This window comes from Limulus polyphemus, unplaced genomic scaffold (genome assembly GCF_000517525.1).
Source record: "Limulus polyphemus unplaced genomic scaffold, Limulus_polyphemus-2.1.2 Scaffold849, whole genome shotgun sequence".
Lineage (NCBI taxonomy): Eukaryota > Metazoa > Arthropoda > Merostomata > Xiphosura > Limulidae > Limulus > Limulus polyphemus.
The window spans coordinates 225,114-246,169 of NW_013666459.1; the positions used below are offsets into that span (position 1 = coordinate 225,114).

Consider the following 21,056-nt stretch of genomic DNA (forward strand, 5'->3'; position numbering starts at 1 on the left):
TACTGCCTTGTTTTTGTAGGGTTTTCAATATTTAAATAGTTCCGATAGTTTGAACTTGCGTCAAGAACATCCTACTGCCACCCAGCAGGCACCGGAAATAATACCCAAAATTGAAGCGATCATCAAAACAACAGATGATTAAGTGTTAGTGAAGATGATTTGAAGCTACTTTTCTCCCCAGGTCTCTAAATGCGCTGAAACAGCTGTGCATTTTCACAACAGAACATGAGAGACGTGCATACAGATAATTACACATCGATCTTTGATAGCACATTCAGATAATAAAGGAGAAACTGAAGGTCTTTAAAAGTGAAAAGATAAAAGCAAAGTGTTATTTGCAAATCAACAGTTATAATGGATGATTTGTGGGAGTAAGTGTTAATCAAATATCTGGGAAGAAAAAATTAATTTTGCCATACGTAAACATATACATTGAGGTTTTTTATGAATTACTTTTGCTTTACACCGTACTATCATTATGTTTCTTTATCTAAAGGCGACCATTGCTATTCGTAAAACAACTTGGTATCATTCAGCTACTGGTGCAGTTAAAATCGACAAAAATTAAACATGAACAAAGAATAAGATAATGGACGTTCTTAAGGAATATGAATTACTATAAATTGCGCTCTTACCAATAAGGACATTTTTTCACTCTCACAGCCACAAAGTTACATATTAATACGGTGCTATTTATGCTTATGACAAGTTACCGGTATTACTGTTACTATTTTATCAAACTCGAAGGCCACGACTATTCACTGGCAGACTGCATAACTTGGGAGATTACATCTAGACACAATCTGCAGGGATATGGGAGTCTCCTACTAAACTTTATACTTGGCAGTTCTGAAAAAATCAAGTCGAGCAGCTTCTGAAAGCCAGTACCATGCTCTGATATTTCGTAACATTTTAGGTACTTGAAACTATAAAGGCTCATACTGTGGGTTTTATAGACGTTTATAGTTCCTATAAATAAACAATAAAATTTAAAAATGTTCTAGGAAGGGTCCTTTCCCAGATTCCCAAATTGATTTGGTCTCGGGTAACAGCAAAAAAACTTCATTTTAAGGTAGAAGCCAAACTAGCAATGAAACCAACCATATGAGCATTTTTGTTGAAAAACAAAATATAAATGTTTTGCCTTAAAACAAATAATAAAGACCTGTTTACAAGCATGGTACAACTTTTCAGATGTTTATATTTTCTGATTAATGTTTAAAGATTCATTTACACCTTCAAAAAATATATATAAAAAAACTTTAACTATTGATAAATGAATCTAAGACCGTTTTTGAAAATTATCATGTCAAACTCCAAATTTTAATTAAAAGTACAACTCAATCAAGCGCATGTTTTGGAGGTTTGAACTACTTAAATCAAGATACAAGTCTGTAGATTCATAAAATACGGCATACCTAAACTATACCTGTGGTTTTGAGTACTAGTTAAAAATGAGTTTATTTTTTTACCATCATTTTTACTGCTTACAGGGGAAAATGCATTTGACAGAAATAAACATCAAGTACAGTTAAACAACAAAATTCATGAATATGCACCTGATAAGCATACAGCATTTTATTACCTTTACTGCAAAAATATTTTACAGATTGTTGTTCAATGTACAAGTAATATTGTTTTCACAATACGAGTTCATGATACAGTACTACTACTTAGAGAGAGAGACAAACACACATCCTTTGATCCATCTTAATTCAAAGAAAAAGAGGAACCATGATTTTAAGGTCTGAAATCTGCACCTAAAGTTTTAACTGACCTATTTTGCTGCTTACCCTAATCACCAACAAATTACTAACGTTGAATTTGAAATTATTTAAAACACTTAACAAATGAATTAAGCGACTATTGTTTCAACAACAACAACAAAAAAGGCAAATCATTTACCCTCTAAATTCTCCAGTTGAACCTGCATTTGAAAAGTACTGGCACCTTTAAATAAAAGGAAAGAAAAGTTCACATACAAAGACATTTTACCTCATGATTCTACATTTTTGGATACAACTAAATCTTGCTATATATTTGTAACAGACATACTTGTGAACTTTTAGTGTCTTTAATAATGGATTAAAAAAAAAAATCAAGGAATCTTTTTTTTTTCTAATGTTACATCAAAAACCTTACCAAACTACAAAAAATCTTCATACATATGATCATTTCACATACATACAGACACACACACACCATTTTTTATAAAACTGCAAAAATAAATTGCTGTTAAAAAGTAGGTTCCTTTTAAAATTAAATCCAACAACTTAAAACTACCTTAAGAACTTAGGGTAAGTAAAAGTTAGATTGCCCATTTCTCCCAACTTCTTGATGACTTCTAAGTAATTTCCATTTGGCTATAACAGATAATAACATATCTGCTGTTACTGTTCCCTGAACCTGAATTATAAAATTACACCTTATGATGACATTATTATAGCAGCATTATTTAACCCTTTACAGGTGGTTTCTTCAGCAGATTGTAAAGTTATGGAAGCAGCTTTTTATCTGCTATATATTAAAACTGATACTGGAATTAGTTACAACGAATTGTATGTGTTAAGAAATGTTTGAGTATACACTTAAATGTTTCCCAAGAGATAACCAGAATTGTGATTTTAATAATTTCAAAAATCTAGATAATATTGCTCTTTTTAACATCAGCTACATGAAGGTCAAGTATTCAGCTAGCCAGTGAATAACAACTGTTAACTTAAAACTTATAGAAACAGGCAGATGCCAGTTTTATATTTAATAGAAGAAAGATATTGTCATCAAAGCAAAAAATGCATTTATAAATGCAAGTCTCTGTAGTATTCTTAATGCACATAATTAAACCTTTTGTTCAAGCATTTTCTAATGAATATTCTGTTATACAAACACATTAGATGTCTACAATAAAAAAATGACAAATTAATATACCAGACTAAGTGAACTACACCTAACTGAAAAGTAATACCAATAATTGTGAAATATATATAAATATTTTGTTATTAAAGTTTCAGAAAAGTTCCATGAGTGAGAATAACCTTGACTTTTCAGGATGTTTCTATTATTTAACAATGCTTTTAATAACAGTGTTCATTGTAATAGTACTATTTTGAAATTGAACTTTAAAGAAAAGAAACGTTACTATTTCAGCTGAACAAGTTGTGAAATAAACTAATATATAAAGAAAATGAATGTGCAGTGCAGTAAAAAAAAATATCTTGAAAAAAGCAAACAGTAAATTTTGTAATTTCACACACACATTTAGTTTCCAAAACTGCTTTAGTTTGTGATTTGAGACCTGCTTTTCAGTGCTTTAATTGTAACTTAAATGCTTAATATTAACTCGAAAATCATACAAATGTTAATAATTTAAGACCACCTACTACAACTGGCATTATAAAACCTATATAGATTGTATGAACTTCTAATTTTCGACATTTAAATCACCCTCAGTGTTAATAAGGCCATTAATCTGCTATTTTTAGGCAATTCAGTTGAAATACAATTTTGGCTCAGGAGGAGGATATGTGTTGTAAGAAAAATTACATAAAATATGCCCCACCCTTCTCCCTCCAAAAAAGAAAAAAATAACAGTATATTAGTAAATGAAATGAACAAGACTATTTTTTCAATAAATGACCTATAACTGAAAAATGAACATCAACTTTGAAAACATTCTGAGACTTGGATTGGGGAGGGGGAATCTCATTTTCATAAATTATTAACACACTGATCTTAAGCTGATGCTGAATTCTGAACTAACAACTACATTCATTGTATTTAAGATTTAAACTACCAGAACATGGGGAGAAAGGCACAATTACAGGAAAAAAATGTGAGTACTTGGTTGTCCTTGAAATCCCTGCCAAGATGTAGCAAAGATTGCCATGAAACTATGTTATATAACTTGGTTTGATTCTGTTGAATCAACCATTGATTGCAGTATATATATTTACTTAACATAATTTGTGTATATGAAATTGAGAATATGATAAGCATTAACAGTGCACCAATTTTATATTTTCAATATTTAATAATTAAAACTGTCTTTTTAATTCATAAATGTGGTTAATTTAGAATATTTTTTATTTACTTACATTTTGTAATTCATATTTTGAACGCCAAACACCGAATTAGAAATCATCATTGTAGAAACAGAATCAAATTCTTTGTCAAAGAGATGGGGTTTCAATATCTGTTAAGTTAAATAACCACAAGTTTCTTACTGCACTGTACCTGGTTGAAAGTTTAAAGAAAAGTTTTTTTTTTACAGTATAAATATGAACAGAATTACATCATGGCTTGATAGATATTAAAGAAAAAAAAAGCTCCACAGCTGTTTTCTAATCACATTACAAAATAAGAAGAAACTCCAAATCCTGCACACTAATTTTGCTGTGATCAGAAAACTGTAGAATATTGACATTTTAGGAAGGGAGCTTTCGTTTATAGCCTATTCTAGTTGGGTTATGGACCACGAAACTTAAATACATAAAAATTGTTTTTTTATAGGCTAAAAGGTGCTAGGTTCACTTCTCGTCGAATGTAAAATAAGATGTAAGCTTTGCAGTTTGCTACTGTTTCCTCATCACATATTGTAACAGTGCTATCATTGAAGTGATGCCAGCATCCTTAGGAAGATAAAAAATACAACTATTAAAAACCAAGCCAAAAAAGAAAAGTATTCAATATGAAATAACACTACATATTTTTATTAACTAAATCTAAAAAAATTAACACATTTTGTTCGTTTTAATGTTACATGCAAATTAAATTTAAAGTTACCACATACTATACACAAAATTTTAGTTAATGAACAAGAGAGAAGATTGAAAAATATTTCTGTAATCTTTTCTATCAGCCAGAATACGAAAATTTATTTGGGAACAACAGCATCTTTATGAAAATATTTTGTTTCATAGTTATTCCATTTTTTCTGTAGTTTTTTAAAATCATCTACAGTTCCTAACCTCAAACACTACTTCAATGATAGTAAACAATATCCTGAACTAAGAAACCAATATTTAAAAAATTACATCAGCGTAATGTTACCTTTTTTAGTACATCAGAAAGATATACAAGTATATGCAGTGCTTATAAGCTTATATTAGCAAACACTGAAGTAATTTAACTTTTCCATATTTGAAGACATAATTATCATAAGCTTTAAGGTGGATAAAAGGTTTAACTATAATCTTCCAATATTACTGAAATTGTAAAATGTCAAAATTAATTTTTTTAACATAAAAGTAAAACGAAAGACTGAGATCAATTCAGCAACTACTATCAGGTAAATTGTACTTTATACAACACTGGAAGTTTATCTTTTATTTCTACATTTTCATATAAATTTTGATTTCTGAAGTAAAAGAGAAAGCTCAGATTTCTATTCTAATAGAAAAACAAACAAACAAGTAAAATATTAACTAAGACTACGGTCATGGACAAACCAGCCTGAAGCACTTAAGCTTATTATATATGCATGATAAAATGCTCAAAGTTATAAATGAAAAGTTAAAATATACCTGAATGTGTTGCATAAGATGTATAGTGTCCAGAACCAGCCCTAAACAAAATACAATAAAACTATTTGAAAAACATGTGATTTACTATTTTGAACACCATAACTGTTTTTGTCCATACTTCTAAAGATATTTTATATAACAAACAATTTTACTAAAATTTCCTGAGGTTTTCCCCTTGATCTTAACTGTTATATTTACGTATACTAGAAAAAAACATATTTTATACATTGATAGTTTTTGTTAAATGGAATGTCAGAAATGAAGGTATTATTCAGACTGTAAACTGAAAATATAGTGATGACAATAATTTGTGATTTAAACTGGCAAAAACAGCTTCATGCCAGACAAATTTGATAATACCCTAAAAGTCTAATCAGCTTGTTAATGTGATCTATACACTTGGTCACCTAGAAACATTATGAATCAATTTAGTTTGACCATAGTAACTTAAATTTTGTAGATAAAAATATTTTTCTGGAAAAAAATTCAACATACAATATTGGAAGTATTTATGGAAATGCACAAGACAACCAGTAGTTGTAACTAAACGGTCAATTTATCATCAGCAAAATACATTGTAACAGAAAATACAAAAAGAAAAGCAAGTAAGTTGTACAGTGCACTAGTGCTTTACAATTGCTTTAAACAGAGCAGTTCACCTAATTTCTGTTATAATTAGTTTTCAATGTATGATTGTGAAATACTGTTTTAAGTGTCCTGCCTGATTACCAAGTTGTTTGGTTGCCATTTGACCTTCTCAGTTTCCTTATAAGCCCATACAGCTTTAACAATATTCATATGGGGACTTTTTTACAGAAGGAATGGCATGATGGATAAGACTTGGCTTGTATCTGTCAGCAGTCAGGGTGCCATCATTTTTGTGTAGGACTCTCAGTACCAATGGCTGAGACAGAGTCCATACATATTGATCCCAACCCAAGTGTGCTTCACTGTAGATATTAACATTGAAGAAACTATTTTTAACTGTTATTACCAAACAATTCAAATTCACCTGTACAGAGTATCATCCTCTAACTATGCTCATCTCCTTGTTGTAAGTCTAATGTCCATTTCAATCTTTTGGCTTAGTTATCTTTCTTAAGAAGTGATTTCTGAGTAGCTACACACATTCATTGAGGACACTCCATGCTAATGTATTCCATTACTGTTCTGGAGATAATACTTACATTGGTATTTACATGTCCTTAACAAAATCTCTATTGGATTATCATGTAAAGGAGATAACCCACGTTACTTAGCATTATTTTTTAACAGTTTGGACTTTCTAGATTTACAACTTCTATTACCAACAGTAATAGTTTCATGTAGCCTCTTTAAAGATTTCATACAGCTCCTACAAAACATGAAATTTTGCGTAAATCTATTGCACAGAATAGCCTTTACCAATCAAAATTCAATTTATATATGCTTGATAATTTATTTCATACAATAGAGGGGGTGGGGTGGCAACTCCACAATATTTACATTTAATTCATTATTTCCATAATTATTTCCAATACTATAGGATACACTAAATGAGATTTTAGAATTATTACCTACTGACTAACTTGTGACTTTGTACACAATTTTTATGTTACTGAAACCATGCAAGTCCAGGAAGTTTGATCTTCAGTATTTGATAAGCTTTAACATATAGCTTGATAAATAATCAAACCTAATTAGCAATAACACATGAGAGGAATTAAAGTTCTAATACACTTATTATTATGCAGTTGTTCTCTGATACAGTGATCTGAAGAATCACATTCTAATACATCAACTGTAATACTAAGTTCATTTATTGATAACTCTAAGACACTTGGATTTTGATACAGTAGTTGTAATAACAGGTTCTTTTTGGTGATTATATAATCAGATCTAACTATAACACACAATTATGTCATATAAACTGTAAAATAAAGTTATGGGTTATATTAGGCCTCAACAAATCCTGGATGCCAGGTCACCACAGTGACTAAAAATTTTGTTGTGTTGCCTAATATTTTCTCTTGTTTTATTCATACGTAGAGCAGTGTTAAATAGAACTGTTCTGGACTCTTAGAAGTCCAGAACTAGTTTTCATGTTCTTTGAGTCCTAAATCATCCTTTGTTTCTACAATTTTAATGGCCGATTCAGCACTTCATGTTTTTTTCAGAAATGAAGAACTGCGATCACACAACACATTACTAATTTTGCACCATTTTGTTTTTCTTCTTTCTCTCAATTCAACCAGTGTGCTTGTTTAGAGTCAGGCGGGACCAAAGGCAGTTAGTTCATGCAATACTATCAAGTGGTTGTTGATATGATGTGATTGTTAGCATGCACTCGTTGCTGTGAAAGTACATAAATATACACTGGTGCCTCGATTATCTGTGCTGGTCTGGGGAAAGCAAAAAATACATAAACAGAAACAGCAGATAATCTAGGCATTAGTTAGCCCATTGTTTAATCTAAATAAAATTGTTCAATATATTTAAGTTTCTTACTTTAAATTACAATCTTTTTTTACTGTCATTTAATCACATTTAATCCTCCGAATTTCATGAATTATATGAGTCCAAATCCACTTTTTCTCCTATTATACTTCCTCACGATTGCCCGTTCTTGTTTCAGTTGTATTTAATTGCCAACACAGGTGTAAATATCTCATAAATTTCGGCACTTTTCCTGCTTTTGACACAGAAGTGCATTCATACCCTATTAACACCTGTGAAAAATATGTCAAACTTAGTGCAAATCTGTGGTTGGGAATTATTATGAAAAAGCCTTTGTTAAAACAAACTGAAGATACCAATTATCTAAGAAAGAGGACAATGCATAACTGTGCAATACTCCAACACAACCCAAACATGCATCTGTGGTTAAAGGAAGCCTGCCATGCAGCAAAGAACAGCAGATGACAACCGAAGTTGAATAAAATCTTTAAGAAATCTTAATGAGTATTTTGTGTGTTTTTGTATACTATGTTTCTAATCACCAATCAAATAAATTTAACCAAGTTACAAATATTTTGTAAATTTGTCTTAACAGCTACAAATAAGAGGCAAGGCTAGGCTTGAATCAGCTGATTTATGATTTGAATGCACGTCAGATACTGCACAAGAAAATCCTGGATATCATGCAACACCTGAACTTTAGTAACCAAAAATGATTTCTGAGTTTTCTCCAAAACATGTAAATTATTGTCTAGAATTGTAATGGCACAATTATTTTGAGAAAAATTGAGGAAGAGAAAAACCACAGATAACCAAGGTTCGTGAATAACGGAAGCATGAATAATCGAGGCACTAGTTTAGCCCCATTTCCCATTATAAACAGTAGTGACGTCAGGTTAGGCACACCTGGCTCTTAGATCTGAAAATATTTGTCAAGGTCTGAGTCATACAGTTTTAGCAGTATGCAGATCAAAACTTATAAGTTATGCATTTTTTAGCCAGTGTTATATCCATTTCCTAACTTACTTTAATTTCACTTTTAAATGTACACAAACTTATTTCCATATATAGTAGGTCTGAGCATTGAATTTATCAAAGTTTAACCTACCTAAAGGTCATTTCTTTGCAATAAATTACTTGTCTGAATACCTTATTGTTAGACAGTCATTGAATAAAAATTTGAAAACAAAAAGAAAACCACCAAGAAAATAAAAATGTTTTCTATTAAACATTTTTCAAATTAATTTTCACCAAATTTTGAGTTTTATAATACAAACACATACCCTGATCCATGATGCACTATTACGGCTGCCAAATCATATAGCATACAACCTCCAGAGCTTCTTCGTGTTTCATGCTGAAACAGGAAATGTAATTCAGTATTCTTGTACCTACAGAACTATACACATGTTTTTTACGTCTAAGATTTACTTTATGATTGTTTCTCCAACATTCAACATGTGCAGTTTTACTTACAATAAAAATATAATTAAAAAGATACTGATGAAAAGAAAAAATCTTAATAGATTGTTTTTTGATGAAATTAAGTAAACTTATTTCAGACTCCCTAAATCTTTACTGAAAGATTTTAACAATTTATGTCAATGGGCCATGTGGATGAGGGTATTGATGAAACAAACTTTTACATTACTGCAATGTATATAAACAAGTCGTTTATACAACAAAAAAAAGACAAATCTTTTGCAGACATATTTAATTGTACTATTTTTGTTTTCATACGTAATTAATATGCATTTTACAAACATAAAGCTGACTACAAAAGAAAATCTAACACTAAGTATAACATTTTGTTGATTAACATAAAACTGTCACTTGAGAATTAAAGTATTGGCTACTCTTCAAATTTATTTAATCTATACAACACATAATGAAAATCCATTACCATATTAGCCAGCATGAATCTGCTCATGTCTAAGCCTTTAACTGGGAATTTCACATAATTGTCCAGTTTAATTCGAAAAAAATTATTCCACCTAAATCGTTTCAGATGTAGACATAAAACCTAAAAGAAATGGAATTATTAAGAACTGTGTTTATTAAATATTTTTAATATACTTTCAACTAATTTTCTCAAGCCTTAATTTTTTGTCAAAATATATATTCATTGAAATAGTTCTAATTTCTAGCATAAATTCCCCTATAACTTGAATAATTTTGACATGAATCTAAAACTAAAATAAGTAGTAAATACAAATTGTATCATGATAATTTTGTTCATATATCTATTAAAATGTCACATAATGATAAGAATATTGTGATGTTATACTTAATCTTCAACTCTGAGGACACTAAGAACTGATAAATTATGTTTGTTTTAGAGCAGAGCCACATTAGGCTACCTGCTGTGTCCACTGTGAGTAATCGAACCCCGGATTTTAGCATTGTAAGTTTATACATAGACTTACTATTTTCCCATCATGGGACAGAACCAATAAAACATTGAATCAAAAAACTAACCCAGTTTTGTTAAAGCTGATCACATTTAGTGAAACACAGCTAAATACTCACTACATTAAGTTTTAGTAATGTATAAAATGTGTTAACACTTTCTCAATATTTAGTAACCAATATTATGAGCCTTAAACATCATAACTGTCAATAAAACCTGAAAGTGCAAATTTGTAAAAACTTATATTTTGTTTATTGTTGTATTATTTAGTTTCAAATCTTCAATATTTTCAAATTTTAGTGTAGTAGCTTTGCTGTGTAGAAACTCTTTAATCAATCTGATGTTTTTATTTCAAATCATGTTGCATTTATGCTAATCTACTCTTCAGTGCAGACGTGCCACACCTATGTTAAAAACCTTACACAAGTCTGTGAGTTTTTCCAACATTTTAAAGTATAATTTCTGATGCTACTGCTGCCTAAAGAAGGTGAACCACACAATATGAAGTTTTCATGTCCAAAAATTAATTTTGTTCTTAAGTAGTCCTTAATATTGAGTTTCCAAGTCTAATATTTTTGAGTCACACTGTATAATGTTTGCTTCTAAAAATATAGTGGTGTTAGGTTTATTACTGTTATCACCAGAATTACTTTGGCAGGAGAAACTCAGCCTAAAAAATACAATGTTCAGTTATTTGTAAAAAAATATTTTAACAAGCTCTTCAGTCTTCAAGTGAATTTAACACAAACAGCCTTAATGGTTGTGTAAAGCTATTTCTTGTTTTTCAAAGAGAAAAAAAAATGCATATTGTATATTTAATATACTTATTTATTTTATAAATGTTAACAAAAAATTACAGAATTTTGCCTTTTGAAGTGTAATACACTCTTATAGGAAACTGAAAGGTACCTAATGTATAAAACTTGTTTGAACTAACATCACATATTTTTGTCTAGCTATCAGAACTGAGTATAATTGAATGCCAAAGTTCTGAAAATCCTTAACTGTTCATAATTTTAGTTAAAACCAAAAACACAGTAAAATTAGTTGAAATCTTTCGGTTCTAAAATCAAAAGCAATTGGTAAATATATTACAGCAAAGGTATTTACAAAAAAGCCTTACATTTGGAAGTCGTCGAATCCAAAACCTCTTAGTTGATCTCTGTTTACATTTACAGGAGTGGCAATAGTAAAGCTCACTGTCTGCCAGCTCTTCTAATTCCGTAAACCTACTCAAACATTCTACAAAAATAATGGATGGTTATAAAACCCTATATTTAATAACATTAATCAGTGTATAATATAGCATGGGAAGTTAACATCAAGAAAAAAAAAATTAACAAGAATTAAATTTTGATACATGATGCAATAATATAATCCTCAAGATAATTCTTTATAATCCTAGCTAACTTCAGATTAAAAACTTGTAAAAAGAACACAAAGTATGAGAAAAATGACAGCAGGCCATTCAACCTTTCAACAGTTAACCTCATGTAATTAGTTTTTATCAGCTAAACAACAATTAGAAAAGAAAAATGTACTAGTTGTAAAATGTAAAACACTCAGTAACCTGAACTAATATCTTTTGAAGCGGGTGTAAGTGGCAAAAAATGTAGTTACGGTATACAAAAATTATATACAAACAAATTTTTTTCATTTAAAAAACTAATAGAAATAGGACAAAAAAACATCTTCAAAACTATGAATGTAGTGATATAATTTTAACAGCAAACTTCAGTCCTTTCTCACTCAAACCACTTTTGGTAGAAATTATGGTGGTGTAACAAAATGCTAGTTTGAACTGACAAATGTTGTAACTTAAATTATTTGAAATAAACATTTATGCGATATTGTCTGCACTTAGAATAAAAATCAGAAAAGAAAATACATAAGTATTTACATAGTTCAAAATAAATATACATATTCCTGAAAAAAATACAGTTTCAAGAACATTAGTCAAATAATCACTTAAATCGTACTTTTTAATTTTCTTGTTATAATGACTTTCAACAAATGACATTACAAAGGACAATTTTCTTACAACCTTCTGCACTTACTTTGAAATAAAACTTTTTTTAATGAGATTATCAATAAAAATTTAAATAATGACAAAGAATATCTTGTTCTGTAACAGTCTTATTTACTTAGATGTGGGAAAAAAAATCAAATATTTTATTTCATAATAATCATTACATAATTGGGTTAATGATTTCCCATACATCAATTTCTTTCTTAAGATCTCAAAACAAAATGAAAATTTATAAATACCTGTAAATCAAAAACTTGATATATCCTAAAACTGGATATAGCATTTGTATGCTATTAAGTCATTTTAAGCCACATTTTGAGCATTCTTAAGTTTCAAAAATAAAGATGTTAATTTAGAGGATGCTCAATAACCACGTGCAAGACATTTGATTCATATTTTTCTCATTCTACAATTCAAATGTCATTTAATGTACCATATCATTATTTAACATTAATTATTTAAGGAAGTATAAAAACTCACCATGTAAATGAAAAGGTGGCGGTTCTTCATCTTTTGACTTTGGTTGCTTATATTGATATGGAATGTCTAAAGATAGGTCTGAAATACGATTTTTGAAAATTTATTCTAACTTATTAATGCATGATGTATATTTAAGTCTACAATATATTAAAAAAAAAGTTTTAAAAACTAAATTATGTTACAAACCACAGAGTCAAATAAAATTTCTTTGTGAAAAATTTAAAAATAATTTTGGGAATATTTTTTGTTACTATTAACCCCCTCCCCAACAAATCCTCAGCATTTATGCTTTATTAGTAAACAAGTGTTTATGAAATTTGTGAAAAATGAAAACCACCTTAAAAATATTAAATTAACTGACTGAAGTGACATTCATTGACAAATACTTCTCTCTCTCTCTCTCACATTTGTAAATATATATACTTTTTGAATTAATTCAAAAATGTCAAATATTACAAAAATACAAATACAGATGTTTTAGTACATTATATTAAAACAACTTTGAATAGGTAAATCAGCAAGTCACATGACAACCAGAAGTGATATAAAATAGTGGTGAAACTATGCACATCAGAACTGGTTTGACATTGTTTAGCATTTTGTAGGTAGACTGATACCACTGAAAATTGATCAATTTTGGGAAGGGTAACAGAAATCTCTCATGCAAAATATTCATACTCTCAGATCATAAATGTGTATTCAGATATGGTACTTAGAACTTCCAAGACAGGAATCTCTCTTGAACTTAATGACATTGGAAAACAAAGGAATATGGATAAACTTAGGGCATCAGGACCACCCATAAAGAGACCTGCAACAAGTCATAAACCCAGCCATGGTAAGCAATGTGTGGCATCTTACGAGCAAGAATCCACAATCACAAAGGCAAAAGTCTTCCAAGTGTCCCAGGCAATAGTATGCACCATAATCAAGACAGATTTCTGGAAAAGCAACAAAAGTCATGTGTACACAATTTTTTTCAAGAAATATTTGTTCATGTCACATCCCTCAAGCAGCTGGAAAATGAAATGTGTATTCATGCTATTATGTGCAAAGACATATTGCTCAAGTCCCTAGGTGCAGTGCTCATTGTGGATTTCTGTGTTATTGGACTGTTGTAATGAGCAATGAGAAACCATTAACCTCATAGAATAGATGAATAATGAAAAACATGTAGAGAGAATCAGTGTATTTTGAACATTACAGCCTTATAATGGAACCTTTTGCAATGGAAACTACACTGCAAAGTTATTTTCAAGATGCATGGTCATTAAGTAGACAGAGCATGACGACATTGACTATAATGATGTAGTAAAGATCCAAAATTGTTTTAGTATAAATTAAACTTCTGTAGTATATAATGTACTTCTTACCTAGGAAAGGATCATGTTTTTTAGATTCGGTTCCACAAACAAGACAGTTCATCTCATTTTGTAAGACTCCCCCAAAAATTGCTGTAACTATTGTACATTTTCCTTTAAGTCCAATGCAGATAGGATTGTGTGTTGTTGGATAAGGAAGGATATTAAGAAGTTCCATATGTAGTCTGTCTAACATGTAGCGCAGGAATTCATGAGCATCTTGTTGTTGATAACCTCTGAAATTCAGGACAAGAGATACTATTCATTATCTCTGCAATGACTGATCAACCCAATTCATTTCCAAACATTCTTCTTTTTTATTGTTACGACATTGATATTTACTGCCATACTTTATTATTATTAATTTTCTTTCAAGTTCAATTTAGTTTAATATATTTCATCTTAATAAATGAAAAACAGAAAAAAAATTGAAATGATCACAAATGTTTGAAGTAAAACATTAAAATGCTACAAAATATGAAACACGGCTTAATAGTAGTAGCTGTCAATTTACTTAAGAAATTCACCCTAAGACCTGCTTCTGTAAAGATAGATAAAAACCTGGATGAACAGATAATTTTGTTTTGTGATTTAAAAAAAGCATTAAATTCAAAATTCAATAAACTAGAAAAACTGGATTCTGCCATCAAATTTTCCACATTATGACAAAGAGAAAGATTTTTTAAAACTAGATTAAACACAACAAACTGAATGAGAACTGACTGTTGTAGTCCCTAGTGAAAAATACTAAGAGTAATGTTATAGCTTCAACTAATTCTAAAATTTGTATATAGGTATACTTAAAAATGTTATGGTACATTGGATCTAGTTTAAAAAATAAAATCTTTCTGTTCATTACGCTGAAGAAGATGACATTGCAGAATCCAATTTTTGGAGTTTATTAAGTTTGGGACTTAATGCATTTTGTTTGTGTAATTATGGTGCTGACTTAGAATCACATTTCAATCTCAACCTCAAAATACTGTTATAAAATATTTATAATCTGCACAACTAAACATTAACATATTACAACCTTCAGTAATAGTTTAATTTTTTTAAACATACGACACCTTGTTTAGAGAACTATAATCTTAGAAAAGCAAAGGAGCATGTGAACTTAAACAAGTAACAGTAACATTTGATTGGAAAAACAAAATTCAAAGGATGTTAGTCATTAAAATGAAAATTTTTGAGCCTGAAAATATACTGAAATACAACAAATCAATAAATGTATTTCATCACTAAAACCTAAAAAGAAAGAACTTTTTATGGCCATTTACACCTCACTGCCTAGGGTAACCTATAACCCACCCTAACAAGTCTGAAAAGAATGACTGGACAGTTAAAACAAACATAGTTAGTAAAATGAATAATAAAAATAATGTATGTTAGTTTACACTTTTATAATTCTAAAATAAATGGACTATGAAAAACAAATTACCTGAACCGTGGCACTACTTTCCATACAACTGCAAATAATGATTCTGGTGAAATGGCCGTTTTACTTCCTTGCCATAAGGATATTAATGTTTTTCTAAGTTCTTCACATAGAAGCCTTAAAGAGTTTTAGAAGTGTTTACATTAATAAACAAATTAAAAGCTTCATAAATACAATCAATCGTCAATATAATCAGTCATACAGAAGATAACAAGAGTAAGGACATTTATTAAATGGTCATAGAGTCAGTGTAAAAACAGGGAAGTCAAGAAAATCATTTAAAAATTTTAAAACACAGAAAATCATGCATTTTCACAATCAGGTTACTAACTCATAAAAAAAAAAATGTTTCTGACAACTAGTACAAGTTTTCTTTGTTCTATCATGGAAATTCATGACATCTAAGAGTTGATAGTTATTTTAAAGCTGTTCTGTGTGGTTATAGAAAGATCTAAATTGATCACAGAAAAGTAATAGAAAATAAGAAAGACCTCTTTTATTAAATGAAATTCTGAACTTAGACCAATCTGTACTCACAAATCTAAATTCTCAAATGAACGTTTTTTTTTGCAAAATTAGATATGATAAATTAAAACAGTTTGGTAAAAAGAAGTCCTTATGTTTTCTACGTATTTTTAACTATTTTGAATGTTTCTGTTTATTTAGCTCATGTGATCTAAAAATCAATTAAAAATCAGTTATATATATATATCTTAGCTTGCAGATACTCATGTTACATACTTTAATGGTTTCAATAATATCCTTGCATTTAAACTGCTGGATGTAATAATTCTTTCAGCACTTTGAATTATACCATTTAATGTAGTCTATTAAAATACTGTATTACAACCATATGGTTTTGTCTTTGTGTAAAAGTTTTTTTTAACATTGAAAAATATTAATATACTCATCAAATTTCATGTTACCCATACAAAATGTTACTAACATCTTTAATTTATGTTTTCTTAACTAGAAACATCATGTTTGAAAACTGATAGAGTACCAAATCCGATGTTCAGAAAGTACAAGACTGGTAAGCTAAACGTTTGTTGAGACATTTGAAACTTTCAAAAGAGGAAGAAAAAAAATACTAATCACATAACTGTTTTCTAATTATTATTATTATTTTCTTTTATTCTTAGAAAGGTGCAATTGACATTTGTGAAACAGAAAATAAGCTAGCCCTTATCCAGTACAGTAAGTGATAAGAATGTACCTGAACAATTAGAAGGTAATCTTGTGATACTTCTAGAATCTTACGTTAAAATCAGTTATTCTGAATATGAGTGCTACATGATTTGGAAATGTTAAAAGTAAGCGAGGAATTAAGATGACTTTTAACTGGAAATGGTGTATTACAAATCCAAAACTACACTTTAGTCTTAGCTTTATCACAGTATTAATGCTATACAAAGTTCTACCAGATAGTTACATTTAGATTCCATTGGTGATTTATAATAGACAATTAGATCATGTTTGCAATGGTATGTGTTTTTTTTTTGTTCTACCTTGCTACTCATACATTCAATATAATATGCTGAATAACAAAGAAATGTAACTAAGTAAATGACATACAATTTCTTGCCTCTGGTAAACACAAAAGCTATATTTGTGTGTTTCATTATATTAGAAGTACAGTTTCCTTAATAGAAAGTGTAATGAAGGAGCTGAAGGATGGCAGGTATATTAAAGAAATTTATAGAGCACATGTGTTCTAAATTAAAACCAGCATGGATGTTCTTACATTTTACAATATTGTTAATTTTGATTATTTCCTTATGCAAGCGAAAAAGATAAAAAGGTTTAAGACTTCTCAGAATTTTATATGGTGGATTACACAAATATATATAATTAAATATATTTTAAAGCAGTTAACAAAAAATAACATATGAATTGGAAACTGGTAAATTTTATTACATATTCACTTCAAATTTCTATTGCTAATTATATGTCAATCTATCTAAAATAAACGGTATAATTCACCATATATTATATGAATACAATATTTTACGAGAACTTTGTAGGTCTTAGATTTTATAAATATTGTTGGTGATAGATGAAGAGCAATTAAATCAAGAGTCCTGTGATTAATCAGTCTGAAGACAGTTTAGCTCAGTTCGTTGTGTTTTAAAAGGCATATCTTAATGGATTACATTTGAGCTTAATTAAAATTAATTTACAATTTATTATCAATTAAAAATTACAAATGTACTGTACTAAGAATATTTTAGGAAAGATATGACAAAGAAATTTTCTCCAGTTCTACAATGTATAATCAATGATGTACATCCAGCTAGTTTTGAATGTGAAACTCTACACTAATATTTTTGCAGTATATGAACAGTAAACTTACATTTAGTAACAAATCAAACTTTTTTTTTTCTTAATATTTTACAAGTACAACACAGTTTTGAAGTATATATCATAAATCAACATTTCCGAGTTATATGCCCATTTTCACAGTTTTATTTTAATTGCTTTCCATATTAATTTGATAATAGATTTGGTTAAACATTTATGACATGATGAAAGGTTAAATTTCACAACATGAACAAATATGCTGAATTAAAAACAAGTTGATAAGTTCCATGAAATACTGAATAAAGGAGACATTCTTAAAGTTTTATATTTTTGATGTTCTTAAAAAAATTACTATTTTAATAATAATATTATACACAGGACAATAATTTCAATATGTTAAAAAGTTGGTTTCACTTCTGGGCACAGCTGATTGACAAATTCAAATCGATTGTTCACTTCAACTGGTTTTTAGAATGAGAAATTTACCTTACTTTAAGAATGCCATTCTCAAGAATAAATGTTTCTTTTTTGTTATTCAAAAATTAACATCCTTAAAGCTAGAAGGAGTGAGTAAGATTAGTAAGATCTCCATTAGGTGGTTGATTCATTTTGAAGTTTTTGCAAAGCTACACAAGGGCTATCTGCACTAGTCACCCCTAATTTAGCAGTGAAAGACTAGAGGGAAGGCAGCTAGTCATCACCACCTACTGCCAACTCTTGGGATACTCTTTTACCAATGAATAGTGGGATTGACCAACACATTATAATGGGATGGGTATTCAAACTTGTGACCCACAGACTGCAAGTCGAACACCCTAACCATCTGGCCATGAGGTTGTTAGTCTATGTGTACAAAGAATACATACTCCAATACAACTTGTGAATGCATTCAGTGCTACTGTACACATTCTGTGAGAATGCAATGTTACTATTAAAACGAATAATTTCAACTCACAATTAGTAGAGTTGAGAATTAGCAGCAACTAAGGACTGGTAATTTCAAATCTGAATTTAACTTAAAACCAGCCAAATACAGTTGATTGTTTCCTCTTTCAATAGAAGAGACCATCATATAAGCTACAAGTTATTGTAATTTAGTTAATTTGAGAACTAAGTCTCATTATTTTTGTTGGTATGGTAGCATGCATAATATTCAGTAGAAGTCAAAGTAGTTTGAGTAGGTAAACTGTATTAGTTATTTTTATTATACAACATTATATAATTCTTTCTTTCATATGCAAAAACTTATGGAAAGAATCATCCACAAATTCCCATGTATTGAAACACTATTTATTTACTTATTATCAGTCAATCCTTTCAACAGACACATAATGATTTGAAGACTACTCACATGTCCTCCCCATTCCCATTGAGACCTTTCGGGTGGTGATTTTTCTTGCCATTGTTATTTGGTTTAGGTTCAAGAGATGGAAGCTGCTTGAAATAGCAGCAGAACTGTTCAATATTACTGTGAAAAGACAAAACTTTATTGAAAAATGCAGGTTAGTTAAAATATCAGAGAAGGGTTTCTATTAATTTGACATACTGTTATTCAATAGCTCATAGAAAGTTTAGAAAAAGGGTTTATTATAAATATTCTGTAAAATCCTTATGTATGTTTTGGAAGGGAAATGTTTATGGAGTATTATCTTGGAAGTTAAATTGATAACATATTCAACATTAAAACATTCCACATAACATACCTAAGAGACTGAAGTACAGCATTCATAAAGCACGTGTTACCAAGATTTCGAAGGCCTGCCACTTGAGCTTTGGGTCTGCAGTATTTACCACCCTATAATATGAGCAAACACACACACAGTGAATAATGCATTTTAATATCGTATGCAAATTACATGAAAATAAAAAACATTTTCATTTAGCCATTGATAAAAACACAACTAAAAATATTTATTATCAACTACCCATTATTCCTTCTATACTATTCCAGAAATTTTCAAAACTTACACTACTCTTGAAAATATATTACTGGAAAATCTTTCTAGGTCATTTTTGTATACATAAATAAGTAGTATATTTTTACAGGAATTGTTTTAATTGGCATTTTGAAAGTAAGTTTATTTTAAACAGCTGTTATTGCTATATTTCTGCATTTTAAATAAAGTATGCCTAGAACCAAAACTGAGGAGACCAACTTAAGATAAAAAGTAATGCTATGTACTTATGCTTAATCAAAAAAAAAAAAAAATATGTGGTGTCAAGTTATAATGTAAGATAAAGCCATTTTTGGTAGAATTTTATTACATATTGTAATCATTTTCAAAGTAATGAAAAAAATCTTATCAAATCTATTTACAATTCCACTGAGTCAATCAAGGCTAGAATCTATATTCTGCTTAGATACTCAAGGCTACTGCTGGCAAGTGCTGATAAAGGTTTTAGTACAATATCCTTGTGTTTTTAATTCAAAAAAAGGAATAATAACAAATTTAAAGCATGTAATCTTTACATTTCTTTATTTATAATGCACGTGCATTGTGAGCACATTTTCCACATGTTAATCAGCATTGTTTTCTAGGCTTATGTTTCATTTTCTCATTACTACATACACTGAAAAGAAAATATATCTTTTTCTTATGTAATATGAAGTTATCAATAAATGTTTAAAACAATTAAAGTAAAATGGATTTTAAATGGTTTTTAGTTTTTGAGGTTCATTGTTTTCTTGTATAGAAAAATAAGGAATTATTTGCCCACAAATTTCATTATAATATAGATTATAACAGATCTCAGTAATGCATGACAAGTGAATACTTTAAACACCAATAATCAAGAGAGGATTATCCCCTTAGTTTAATGTTCAAAGAAAGTTAGGTGAAAATTAAGTATTTTTGTAAACATATCCCATTCTACACAAATCTGTGAAATTATTTTGAACTGTAAAAGCTGAATTAACAAAATATCTAACTACCCTGTGCAGAAATAGAGGAAAAATCAACTCTTCCTTGGATCTGCAACTGTCTGTGATCTAAGTAATCAAAGTTTGAGCTCTCTAGCCAACAAACCAATTATTTGAAAATTAATTTTAAGATTTAACACTTTTTGAGATTCAGCATTA

At 29.3% G+C, this 21,056-nt stretch overlaps 1 protein-coding gene across 2 annotated transcripts in view; it reads right to left on the reverse strand.

The window, feature by feature from the left end:
- Positions 1-1,544: 1,544 nt before the first annotated feature.
- Positions 1,545-21,056, reverse strand: part of LOC106460857 (ubiquitin carboxyl-terminal hydrolase 3-like) — a 39,483-nt gene continuing 19,971 nt past the window's right edge. For both annotated transcript variants that reach the window (XM_013920602.2, XM_022387658.1), the window contains exons 6-15: positions 19,681-19,772; positions 19,329-19,445; positions 15,680-15,793; positions 14,251-14,474; positions 12,878-12,955; positions 11,492-11,610; positions 9,862-9,981; positions 9,242-9,315; positions 5,523-5,563; positions 1,545-4,628 (exon numbers count right to left, since the gene is read on the reverse strand). In XM_013920602.2, the coding sequence (XP_013776056.1) occupies positions 4,504-4,628; positions 5,523-5,563; positions 9,242-9,315; positions 9,862-9,981; positions 11,492-11,610; positions 12,878-12,955; positions 14,251-14,474; positions 15,680-15,793; positions 19,329-19,445; positions 19,681-19,772 (1,104 nt within the window). In that variant the 3' untranslated portion in view covers positions 1,545-4,503. The remainder of the gene's footprint in view (positions 4,629-5,522; positions 5,564-9,241; positions 9,316-9,861; positions 9,982-11,491; positions 11,611-12,877; positions 12,956-14,250; positions 14,475-15,679; positions 15,794-19,328; positions 19,446-19,680; positions 19,773-21,056) is intronic.